This window comes from Dromiciops gliroides, chromosome 3, assembly GCF_019393635.1.
Source record: "Dromiciops gliroides isolate mDroGli1 chromosome 3, mDroGli1.pri, whole genome shotgun sequence".
Taxonomy (NCBI): domain Eukaryota; kingdom Metazoa; phylum Chordata; class Mammalia; order Microbiotheria; family Microbiotheriidae; genus Dromiciops; species Dromiciops gliroides.
Window position 1 is genome coordinate 626,405,361 of NC_057863.1, and position 12,458 is coordinate 626,417,818.

A 12,458-nucleotide genomic window follows, 5' to 3' on the forward strand; every position below is an offset into this window, starting at 1 on the left:
CACATTTTTTTCTTCCAATATTTCCTGATTTAAAAGGCAGTTATTAGAACTTAACAAAGCAATCATATTATGTAAATCCACGTAGATAGTGAATATGATAGTTTATTCCAAAAGAATCTCTCAGAAAAAGCCAATAGCAATTTGCAGACAGATACATCAGTACAGACTATTACAAGTATAACTTAATTTTCATAAGCACAAATCAGTGCAAATAATTCTGTACCATAAACAAATTAAAATTTTTCTCCCCTTATTCAAGGAGTTTGTGGAAGGGACAAGGGATTCTGTTTCCTAAATAAACCAAATCATTGATTCACAACCTTGCTGAAGCTGGCAGATTTGCAAAAAAGATTTATACTAGGTCTTTTTTTCTAAAAAGCATTGCTTACTTTTTTCCTTTTAAAAGGCTACCCAATTAAATGTTTCATAGGTTTTGTGATATTTAAAATCTAAATTGTGGTCACCTTAAATTAGAAGCTTCAGCACCAGTCTTTAGGCATTAAACACTTATTAAAGCATACAGGTATTAACATGGAGTTCAGAAAGTTAAGAAAAGGTCTATCTAGCCTAGAGTTCTAGCTTGGTTGGGTTCTTCCTCAAGTTCTCCAGGAGCCTGCTTTAATCAGGAACTCTCTAGCAAGCTGATTGTGGAAGTTTTTTATAGGTCTGGAACAGAGGCGGTCCTTACATACTGCTTCAAGCTGATTGGTTGGCGGCATCCAAATTCATTGGTTTTGAAAGTGTTCTCAAGTTGAGTTCACAGTCTAGCTTCTGAGAACAATACCTTCTTAAAGGATAGCCAGGTGTGATTACAATCCAGTTAACTTGAAGTAAGCTAATCAGCAGTCAATCACTCTCACTTGATTCAATCAGTCTAGATTAATCTCCAGGTGGGTCTTTGAGTGTCTACGAAATCCCATTATTTCATCACAGTTTTAACATTCTCAATAGTCTTTAAAGCCTAATTAATAATTTTATAGTATCCAAAATCAAAAAGAATTAAAATAATCAATGAAATGAAATAATTCTTTTAACATTATTTCTTATGTGATGGTTTGCAAGAATTTGTAATACAAGAACATTTAGAAACATGATAATATACACAATACCATGAATATAAAACATGAAACAAAACCCACACACTAACTAGATGATAGTAATTTAGTCAATTGTGTTTCCAAATTGCCTTTATAAAAAAAAAATTTATCCCATGATAAGCAGCTTTTAAAATCACAATCCCTATAGTTTAGATAGGCAAGACCCAATTAGCAAAAAGTAACATAAATAGGCTGGTGAAATCACAAAAGACAAATGATCTCACAGTAAAATTACTAGGCAATTCATATAAGGTTTTATCAATTTAAATTTACAACTGCTATCATTAGGTCAATTGAAAATATGCAAGGCTAAATATTATAAACCACAATTGTTAAAATACCTTATACTTTTGCATGGCTTATAAGAACTCAAGATTTTTTCAAGATTTCTGCTATAATACCACAATAAAAACTGTTGCATTTCCAAAGAAACAGTTTGAAATTATTTAAATAGTTTAATCAATAACCTAAAAGAATTTACCACTTTACCAATATTTTTAATACAATTAATTATCAAATTGTGGGTAATGTGGATAATGAGAAATCACTTATCCATGCAGTTTTTAATTTCATTGTAATGCCAAATAGTAAAACAAATTCTGATTTATTATAAGTATCCTATTAGGAGAGACAAATTTCACTTAAAATGAGAGAAGAATAAATTTAATTACACCTGGATCTATTTTGGAAATGGTATCACACAGAATCTGAATTGATGATTTCAATTACTTAGAAAGACCATTTATTGCAAACATTTCTTATTAGGAGACCCATTATTCGCAACTAATCCACTGCCAAAGATTTTTTTTTTAGTGAGGCAATTGGGGTTAAGTGACTTGCCCAGGGTCACACAGCTAGTAAGTGTTAAGTGTCTGAGGTTGGATTTGAACTCAGGTACTCCTGACTCCAGGGCTGGTGCTCTATCTACTGTACCACCTAGCTGCCCCCTACTGCCAAAGATTTTAAAGTGTAAGCTGGTATTTAATTTAATTTAATTTTTCCTGAATTACATGTAGTTTTCAACATTCATTTCTGTAAGATTTTAAGTTCCATATTTTTCTCCCTCTTCCCTCCTCCCTGAAGCCAATAAGCAATCTGAAATAGGTTATACACTACAATCATGTTAAACATATTTCCACATTAGTAATTTTGTGAGAGAAGAATCAGAACAAAGGGGAAAAACACAAGAAAAAAGAGACAATAATAAAAAGTGAAAATAGTATGCTTTGATCTGCATTCAGACTCCATAGTTCTTTTTCTGAATATGAAGAGCATTTTCCATCATGAGTCTTTTGGAATTATCATTGTATTGCTGAGAAGAGCTAAGTCTATTACAGTTGATAATCATACAATGTTGCTATTACTGTGTATAGTGTTCTCTTGGTTCTGTGCATTTCACTTAGCATCAGTTCAAGTAAGTCCAGGTTTTTTCTGAAATCTGCCTGCTCATCATTTCTTACAGCACAATAATATTCCATTACATTCATATACCACAACTTGTTCAGCCATTCCCCAATTGATGAACATCCCCTCAATTTCCACTTCTTGTGGCAGTCTGATATTAAGTTTAATCCACCCTAATCATCCCACTTAAGAGTACATTTTAATTTAGTTCAAATCTGTGTTCTACAATCTCAGAACACATTGCTTATCAGTTTACTTCTAGCTCTGTTATTTTTCTCCATTAACCTTTGAATCAACCTATAATTTTTTATTACTATAGTTTCCAGAAAAATAAACATGTGATTTTCACACAACCTTCTCACTTCAACAAAGCCAAAACTACCCTCAAACTTTTCTATTGACACAGTCAAACCACCTTCTCCTTGTTAATACATCTCTCCTGTGGTCTGAAAATCCACACCTTAATACCTTCAAATTCTTCCTTTAAAATTTCTTTTATTTTGTTCACTCCCTAAATTCTCCTTATTCCAATAGTATTTCAGACAATTATTCTCTAATCTTTACTTCACTGACTTTCTCCTGTATAGTTTTAGCATACATTGTTGTTAAACAAAACCAATGACTTGCTAAATCATACTCACTATAGTTGTGACTTTGCCGATACTTCACTTACAATAGCTAAACTGTTGAATTATTGCTAATTCTGTTATTCTCTAAGAGATAGAATTCTACAATCTTTTACATTGTCTTTAGCAACTATAAAAATCTTTAACAGTGGGGGCAGCTAGATGGTGCAGTGGTTAAAGCACCGGCCCTGGATTCAGGAGTACCTGAGTTCAAATCCGACCTCAGACACTTGACACTTACTAGCTGTGTGACCCTGGGCAAGTCACTTAACCCCCATTGCCCTGCAAAAAAAAAAAAATCTTTAACAGCTTGCAAAAAACTGGTCTATTCAAGTGATTGAGTTCTGGTATATTATTCACAGAAGTAGCACAAAGAATTTATCCAGATAAAATTATACTCACACCTGAGTTGCTTTCTTAAATTTCTCTTTTATGGGCAAGAAGTAAGATATATCTTAAGATACAAATACATAATCTATTATACAAATGGGTAGGAGTGTCATATAACTCAGAAAATTTTCTAATTTCAGAACACACCAATTCAAAAAATTATTTCTAAATTGATTTCTACTTCACCTTAATTTGCAAAATTCCCAAGTATTCCAATAGATTTTTCTAACAAAACTATTTATCTGATATACATAAACATTTCTCTTTTCCATGAACCAGGCAAGAATTAACATTTAAATTGTGAGCTTCACCTCCCCCCTTTTTTTAAACTTCACAGTTATTCCTTACAGCCTTCCCTCTAATCAGAAAAATGACCTTCCTTTTCTGGCTATAAAACAATAAATGTGTTATTCTGGGGTGGGGAGGGGGAAGGAAAGAGTGCTCATATTTCTCTTAAATTCTAGAGAATATTAACCCAACACTTGCTAGAATATTTCAGCATTCATAACCACATTTAAATCACAATGTAGGGATTCACGATCAAGAACTTGCATTTCAGTCATAAATTTAGTTTCAAATTAGATTGAAACACCATAAATCAAAGGCTTCTCTTTATCTGTATTTCTCTTGTATGTCTCCCAGACTTTTGCTAGAATTCAGGAGATTCTCAAGAAAAAGCTCTTTCAAAAAGTACATATACTTTTAACTCCTTTTATGTATTTTTAAAAACCCCTCAAACACAGTCTCATAGCAAATATACAGCCAAACACACAGAAAACATTCAAAGGTACATGCGTTAGTGGTCATAATGTTTTACTGATGATAATATGAGGCTTCTGCTAAAATACTACTTTTTGTCTGATAAATCACCTCCTTTGTTCAAAGAAATCTTTGGTAAAATTTAAATAAATGTTACTCTCTTATATATTACCTTACTTAGTTTGTTCATTGGAGACTGTGCTATCTCAAACACAGAAATTTAGAATTAATTTGACTTTCCCTTCTGTGGTCCCCAACTCAGGAGATAAACCTTTTCCCCCCTTACAAGACATACACTGAAAACAGGAATGGTCCCCAACCAGGAATTTTAGTTCCTGAATCCTTGAAGAATGCCATTGGAATTCAACATCTACTCTTTTTGTTTGTTTGTTTGTTTTTTGTGGGGCAATGGGGGTTAAGTGACTTGCCCAGGGTCGCACAGCTAGTAAGTGTCAAGTGTCTGAGGCCGGATTTGAACTCAGGTACTCCTGAATCCAGGGCCGGTGCTTTATCCACTGCGCTACCTAGCTGCCCCAACATCTACTTTTTATGGGTGGAAACAAGCAGTTTCCCAATATCTCAGTGTCAGAAAATAGTCATGGTCTGGTGTAAGCTCTGATGGTAACCTTTCATCTCTCTAGCCTATTTCAAGAGGTCTTTATTAATGCAAACACATCTTCATTAAGGCTACCCACAAAAGATGGCCTGGGATTTTATGATTCCCTCTATAGCCAATTATTTCCAAATTCAAAAGCTGCAGCTATTAACACAAATAGAAACATTCAAAACAGACAGAAGTCATACAACACTCACCCTTTTCACCTGGAGAAGATCTAAAACTTGTGAATAGGGAGAGAGCCGATCCACCACCACAAATTCCCCAATACAACACTCTCTCCCCTTTGTGGAAAATATTCCAACTCAGGCCCAAAGGAGGGGGGATGGATTTCTGATTAAAGTCTGAGTAGGAAAGCTCAGTCCCCATCCCACTGCTGCCACCATAAACTGTCACAAATGAAATTTAACAAAAGGTTAAACTCAGGCAAATCTCCATGCAAGATAACATTTATTAGCAGGGACATGCTGCCTGTCAATAAATGGGTCAATGAATTGCTTCCATTTATGTCAAAGACCCCAAAGACAGTTCACCTTATATAGATTTGGGGTAGTACAGAACAAAGAACAGAACAGGATAAATGACATCATGGAATTGAGGGTAACATGAATGGTTACAAAGCTGAGGCACAGGGAACAAGTTTAGTATTGGGGGCTTTAGACCAGGTGTGAGATAACAGGCTAAGCATTTGTACAGAAAACCAAACTTCCCTGACAGATAGCTTGGTGGTATAAAGATTATCAGGCCATCTCCTTGCATTCACACGCTCCCAAAGCCAAGGGCAAGAATAGATCAGTGATGAGCAGGAGAGTTGTATTTCTAAAATGAACCCGTTACAGACCAGCTGAATTCTGAACTAAATTCAGAAAACAAAGAGTCATGACTTAAGCAGTTACAGCACAAAATCAATGACTTATAAATAGGATCAATAAATAAATGATACAGGATCAATCTTTTTTAATTTGGGGGGAGGGGGGCAATGAGGGTTAAGTGACTTGCCCAGGGTTACACAGCTAGTAAGTGTTAAGTGTCTGAGGCCAGATTTGAACTCAGGTCCTCCTGAATCCAGGACAGGTGCTCTATCCACTGCGCTGCCTAGCTGCCCCCCAGGAAGAAACTTAATCTCAGTGTTGCTTAATGTCCTCCGTGTTGTTATTTTCCCATATTCTCTCCAACATTTGTCATTTTCCTTTTCTGTCATGTTAGCCAATCTGACAGGTGTGAAGTGATACTTCAGAAGTTTTAATTTGCACTTTTCTAATAACAATATTAGTAATTCAGGGTATTGGGGCAGCTAGGTGGCGCAGTGGATAAAGCACTGGCCTTGGATTCCAGAGGACCTGAGTTCAAATCCAGCCTCAGACACTTGACACTTACTAGCTGTATGACCTTGGGCAAGTCACTTAACCCTCATTGCCCTGGGGAAAAAAAAACAAAAAAAAACCACTTCAGTAAGTCAGGGTATTTTTATTTTAATTTTGATAGCTTTCATTTTAAATGGCCTGTTCATATTCTTTGACCATTCATCAATTGTGGAATGGTTCTTGTTTTTATTAATTTGGCTCAGGGTCTTATTTTGGACTAATGAATGCTTCTGTCTGGTGTTGAAGACGGCTATAGATGAGGATCCACTTTCTCCATCAGCTGAGTGACAACCATACCCCATATGGTGTTTACTTTAGAAATCCTCAAGTTATGTCTTTCTTATATGAAATATACAACACATGCTCCCCCAGTATGATCGTTTATGCTTTCTCTCTAGAGGGGCAACATAGAAGAAAGAACCAAGAATCAAGAACCAAGAACTTGGACTTGAGACGACCTTGGACTTGGACCCCTCTGCCTGCTAGCTGTATTCACCCTCAGTGTTGCTTCTCTTTGAGACTCAGTTTCCATATTGGTAGAAGGGAAATGCGCTTAATAGTTGCCATGCCTCCTGAATAGGTAGTTGTAAGGCAAGGGAGTTTTGAACCCCAAAGCATCCCTTAGAATCCTAGAACAAGAGCTGGAGGTACCTTAGACATCCATTTTGCAGATGAGGAAACTGAGGAACAGGGAAATTAAGTGACTTTCACAAGTTCAAACTGGAAGGATCATAACTTATTGATTGATTGATTTGCTCGGTTAAAGGTGGGGAATGAAAAGGAACTAATAGGATTCTTGTCATAGTCTCTTGTTCTTGGGATTCCTTTAAGCCTTTCTCCAAGACTAGGTTCACTGGCAGCAAGGTAACAAAGTTCCCAGATGCATCGATGACTTTTCTTACTTCCCAGTCCCTGCTCCCTGAATCTAAGATGCCATTTCCCTCACAGAGGTTAACACTGGTACTGGCAATGGCATCACTGGTAGCCGCATTTGGATCATCTTTCCAGTATGGGTACAATGTCGCTGTTGTCAACTCCCCCTCAGAGGTACGTTGTTCTGGCAAGGGAAATGAATTGAGTCATTAATTCAACAATATTTCCTAAGGATCTCCTATGTACAAGGTTGCCACTAAGGGGGGGGGCACAAAATATAAAAGGGGAGGGTTCCCTGCCCTCAAAGAACCTGTAATATACATGACATCTTCAAGAATCTCTCTTTATGTGTTTGAAGGACCACCATGTAGAAAAGAGATTTGACTTGCTCAGCTTAACCACAGAAGCCAAAACAAGGTGCAGTGGGTGGAAGGTGTAGAAAGGCAGATTTGGTCCCCATGATAAGAAAACCTTCCTAACAATTGGAGCCATCCCAAAGTAAGATGGGCCACCTCTGGAGTTAATGGATTACCCTCCATTGGAGGTCCTTCAGAGGAAAGCCAGAGGACCACTTGTTGGGTTTGCTGCAGAGAGGATCCCCATTGAGATCTGGGTTGGACTAGGTTCCTTCCAGCCCTGAGCTTTTGTCAGCCTGTGATCTAATAACAGAAAATGTGGACAACCTGGCAGATGAGAGTGGAGCAGCCTTTCCTGAGGCATCCTGACTGGTCTAGGGTTCTACATATAGTAGGGGCTCAATAAAGACAGATGTACTGACTGATGGCCCTGGTGACAGCTTCCTGACCTTTTCTTCAGCCACACTGGCAAGGTCAGGTTATAACATCAGCTATCCTTTGAAGGAGACTTTGTCCTAACATCCTTTCCCTCTATTCAGTCTTGCTGGTGTTTGTGTCTGAGAACTGGAGAGGGATGGGATGAGCTAGGTGCTTAATAGCTCCAATTACTTTTCTTGTTGGCCCAACCCAGAACCCCAGAGTTGCAAGTGATCACAGGGGTCATTTAGTGTAACTCATACTACAGTGACAATCTCCCCTGCCCCATCCTCAACAAGTGGTCATCCAGCCTCTGCATGAAGATCCCTAGTGAGGGAGAGCCCTGTCCCTAGTCAGCCATTCCACATTTGGACAGCTCCTCCTATTGTATTAGCAAGGTTTTCCTGCCATCAAGCTGAAACTGGCCTCTCTCCACAGTTCCCACCCATTACTTTTAGTTCTTTCCTCTTAAGCCCCAGCAGAACAATCCCAGTACCCCTTCCACGCTCTTCAGATTCTTGAAAACTATTCACATGCCCCTTCCTGCTGTCAATTTCCTCTTCTCTGGGTAAAGCCAAATTCTTTCTTTTTCTTTCCTTTTTTATATATTTCTAGATCATGAAACACTTTTACAATGAAACCTACCATAATAGAACCTTGACATATATGAGTGGTCCAATCGTGACCCTGCTGTGGGGTCTCACCGTGTCTATGTTTCCTCTGGGAGGCTTAATTGGGTCACTCATTGTTGGCCCAATGGTACATGAGTTTGGTAGGTAAGTGAGAAAAGCTCTCCAACCCTCAGGAATCCATCAACAGACCTTGGCAGAACTTTGAAGATTTAGGATGAAAACTTCAGCCTGTGACCTTGAACAGAGTGGCATAGTGGATAGATTGCTGGATCTGAGGTCAGGAACTGCTCAATTCAAACCTCACTTCTGACACCACTTCCATGACCATAGCCAAATCACTCAGTTTCTGTTTTCTCCCCCATCAAAAGGGAATAATAATAATAATAGCTAGCATTTATATAGTGCCTACTGTGTACTAGGCACGCGCTAAGCACCTTACAGGTATGATCTCATTTGATCTTAACAACCCTGGGATTCAGGTGCTATTAACTATCCCCATTTTTACAAATGAGGAAACTGAGGTAAAGAGTGGTTAAGTGACTTGCTCAAGATCACATACCTAGTAAGTACCTGAGGCCAGATTTGAACTCATATCTTTCAGATTCCAGGCTCAGTGTGCTATACACCATTGTGCCTGGGAAGTCATAACATCTACCACATAGCGTTGGGGTCAGATGTGCAAGATGCTTTGTATACCTTTATAATAGCATATATGTATATATGTGTATATATTATATATGTATATAAAATGTCAGCAAATATTAGCATTAAAAATAAATATTTGGGGGCAGCTAGGTGGCGCAGTGGATAAAGCACCAGCCCTGGATTCAGGAGTACCTCAGTTCAAATCCAGCCTCAGACACTTGACACTTACTAGCTGTGTGACCCTAGGCAAGTTACTTAAGCTCCATTGCCCTGCAAAAAAATTAAAAAATAATAAATAAATAAACATTCACAGTCTTTGGAGCTAGTAGGGAACTCAGAGAACAGAATCACAACATCTAAGAGCTGGATTGGAACTCAGTTCATCTTGACTCCAAATCCAGCCCTATCCCCATCCAGCTTTTTCCTGGAAGGCTTCTAGTGAAGTCATAGATCCAGAGGCAGGTGAGCCCTTAGAAGCCATAGAGTTCATTCCCCTCATTCAAAGGTAACTGAAGCTCAGGATGTTCAATGACTCCTTGGTCACATAACTTGTAAGTGCTTAAGGTGGGATTTGAACTCAGGTCTTCCTGGCTTTAGGTTCAAGTTGAATGTTCTCTAGCTGCTGTGGTCTCCAGAGACCACAATAATTACTGTGTGTCTCTCTTAAAAGAAGGGATTTAATTCCATTTTTTTCTTTGTAGAAAGGGGACCTTGCTGATCAACAATATATTTTCCATTATCCCTGCAACTTTGATGGGATGCAGCAAAAAGGCTAAGTCCTTTGAGATAATCATCTTTGCCCGAATTGTGGTGGGAATATGCGCAGGTAAACATGAGGATGGGGTATTGTTATGGCCAGACTTACTGGGAAGGCAATAGTAACAGACACTAAGTGTTTTTAAAGGTTATCTGATGTTTTCCACATATTAGCTCATTTGAACCTCAATGAACTACAGGTATTGCTTCCATTTCACAGATGAAGAAACTGAGACCCCAAGAAGTTAAGCAATGACTTGCCCTCGGTCACACAGGTGGTAAGGGTCAAAGGCAGAATTGGAACTCAAGTCTTCCTGGCTTTAGGTTCAGCACCCCACCCACTATGTCACAAGGAGCCCTGGGCATCGTTCTGGAGAGAATGCGAAGCTGTATTTTAAGATGGAGATGATTTGTTCCCCCTGCTATTCCTCCAGTTTCTATACCCCAGTGGAATGAAAGCTCTAGGTCTGGAATCAGAGGAACTGGGTTGAATCCCAACTCTGTGAATGGGGGCATAAGGACCTCGGACTAGATCCTAGCTCCAGAGCTGGAAAGGACCCCACAGATCTTCTTGTCCCTTGGTTACCTGGCCAAGAATCTCCTTTATAGCATCTCTTGCAAGTGGTCATCCAACCTGTGCTTAAAGGCCTCCAATTGAAGGGAGTCCAACCCCTCCTGGGGCAGCACTTTCCCCTCTGAGGCAGCTCTAATTCTTGGGGAATTGTTCCTTGTGTGAAGCTTCAATGAACATCTCTGCAAGTGACAGCCAGCACCCCTACTTCTGCTCTCTGGGATCAAGTTCAGCATGTATACTGTAGGTGCTTAATAAATGCTTGTTGCCTGAGAGACTCACTGGCCAAGCAGAACAAATTCAATCCTCCTTCCTCATCTAGAAGGAGCCTTAAAACTTCTTTTAAAAAAAAATTGGGGGGGACGGGGCAATAAGTGTTAAGTGACCTGCCCAGAGTCACACAGCCACCTAGCTGCCCCTAAAACTTCGATTGTCATTTAGAACATAGAACACTTGAGCTAGAAGGGGCCTTAGAACATAGGATGTCAGAGCTGAAAGGGACCTTAGAGGTCATTTAGAAATGTCAAACTCAGACCTGCAAAGCTTCTGACTGTACCAGCACAAGATTAAAGATAATTGCAGGGCAGCTGGGTGGCACAGTGGATAGAGCACCAGCCCTGGATTCAGGAGGATCTGAGTTCAAATCCAGCCTCAGACACTTGACACTTACTAGCTGTGTGACCTTGAGCAAGTCACTTAATCCCAATTGCCACACAAAAACAAAACAAAACAAAACTCTAAACAAAAGGTAATTGGGAAGTGTTTACCAAAATAAAATTTTAAAATAGAATATAGATAATGATAAATTAATAGATAAATTAGCTTATTAAATTAATTTAATAGATAAATTAGCACAGATAATATTAATTTGTGGTTTTCTATGCCCATATGCAGCCCGAAGGGATGATTTTTACTTGAGTTTGACACTACTGATTTAATTCATCCCCTCCCCCCTCCATTTTACACATGAAGAAACTGAGGCCCATATAGGTAAAGGAACTTACCCAAAGTCAAACTAGGTGTGAGACTTGAATTCAGGTCCTCTGATTACATACATGGAGATCTGTCCAATCCTTCCAGTTTGATTTCAATTAAGATCCAAAGTGGACAGCTAGGTGGTACAGTGGATAAAGCACTGGCCCAGGATTCAGGAACCTGAGTTTCAAATCCAGCCTGAGACACTTGACACTTCCTAGCTGTGTGACCCTGGGCAAGTCACTTCACCCTCATTGCCCTGCAAAAACAAAAACAAAAAGCAAAAACAAAAATTAAAATCCAAGGATAGGACTGTTTGATTCTCCTACCTGTGATGAAAGCCACACTTTGACACCACCTCTCAGGATGGTGCAGCCAATACCGTTCACATTGAGAAGCATTTTGGTGCCATCTCGTGGCTACTTATGCTATTGCTGGGGATGGAAAACCTGACTTCATCAGAGGTGGGCAACCTCTAGTGGGGCTATAGAAAATCTCCTTTCACTCACTAGACCACACCGCCAATACCTTAGCTAGGGCTCATTGCTGCCAACATGTTGCTGAGGGCGGTGTGGAGTCTGGGGGATGAGGAAAGTACTTTGGAGGGGAAAGAGACCTGGAAAAGGGAGTTGTGGGAGTGTGTGTTGAGGGGACATTAGACACAAACTTCACAGTTTTGCGTATGTGCGTGTGTGTGTGTGTGTGTGTGTGTGACAGACAGAGACAGAGAGAGAGAGAGACGAGAGATGGGGGATGACACAGCCTGACTGTGACTTTTTTTTGCGGGGCAATGAGGGTTAAGTGACTTGCCCAGGGTCACACAGCTAGTTAAGTGTCAAGTGGCTGAGGCCGGATTTGAACTCAGGTACTCCTGAATCCAGGGCCAGTGCTTTATCCATTGTGCCATCTAGCTGCTCCTGACTGACATTTTTAATCTCCTATATTTCAGGTTATCTTTAGCTTCCATAATAGAAGTT

General features: G+C 39.3%; 1 protein-coding gene across 1 annotated transcript in view; it reads left to right on the forward strand.

Moving 5' to 3' along the window:
* The first annotated feature begins 7,225 nt into the window (after nucleotides 1–7,225).
* The window catches only part of LOC122748969 (solute carrier family 2, facilitated glucose transporter member 5-like), a 32,457-nt gene continuing 27,224 nt past the window's right edge, over nucleotides 7,226–12,458 (forward strand). Inside the window, exons 1-3 of the mRNA XM_043995078.1 lie at nucleotides 7,226–7,303; nucleotides 8,518–8,678; nucleotides 9,881–10,005. Of these exons, the coding sequence (XP_043851013.1) occupies nucleotides 7,226–7,303; nucleotides 8,518–8,678; nucleotides 9,881–10,005 (364 nt within the window). The remainder of the gene's footprint in view (nucleotides 7,304–8,517; nucleotides 8,679–9,880; nucleotides 10,006–12,458) is intronic.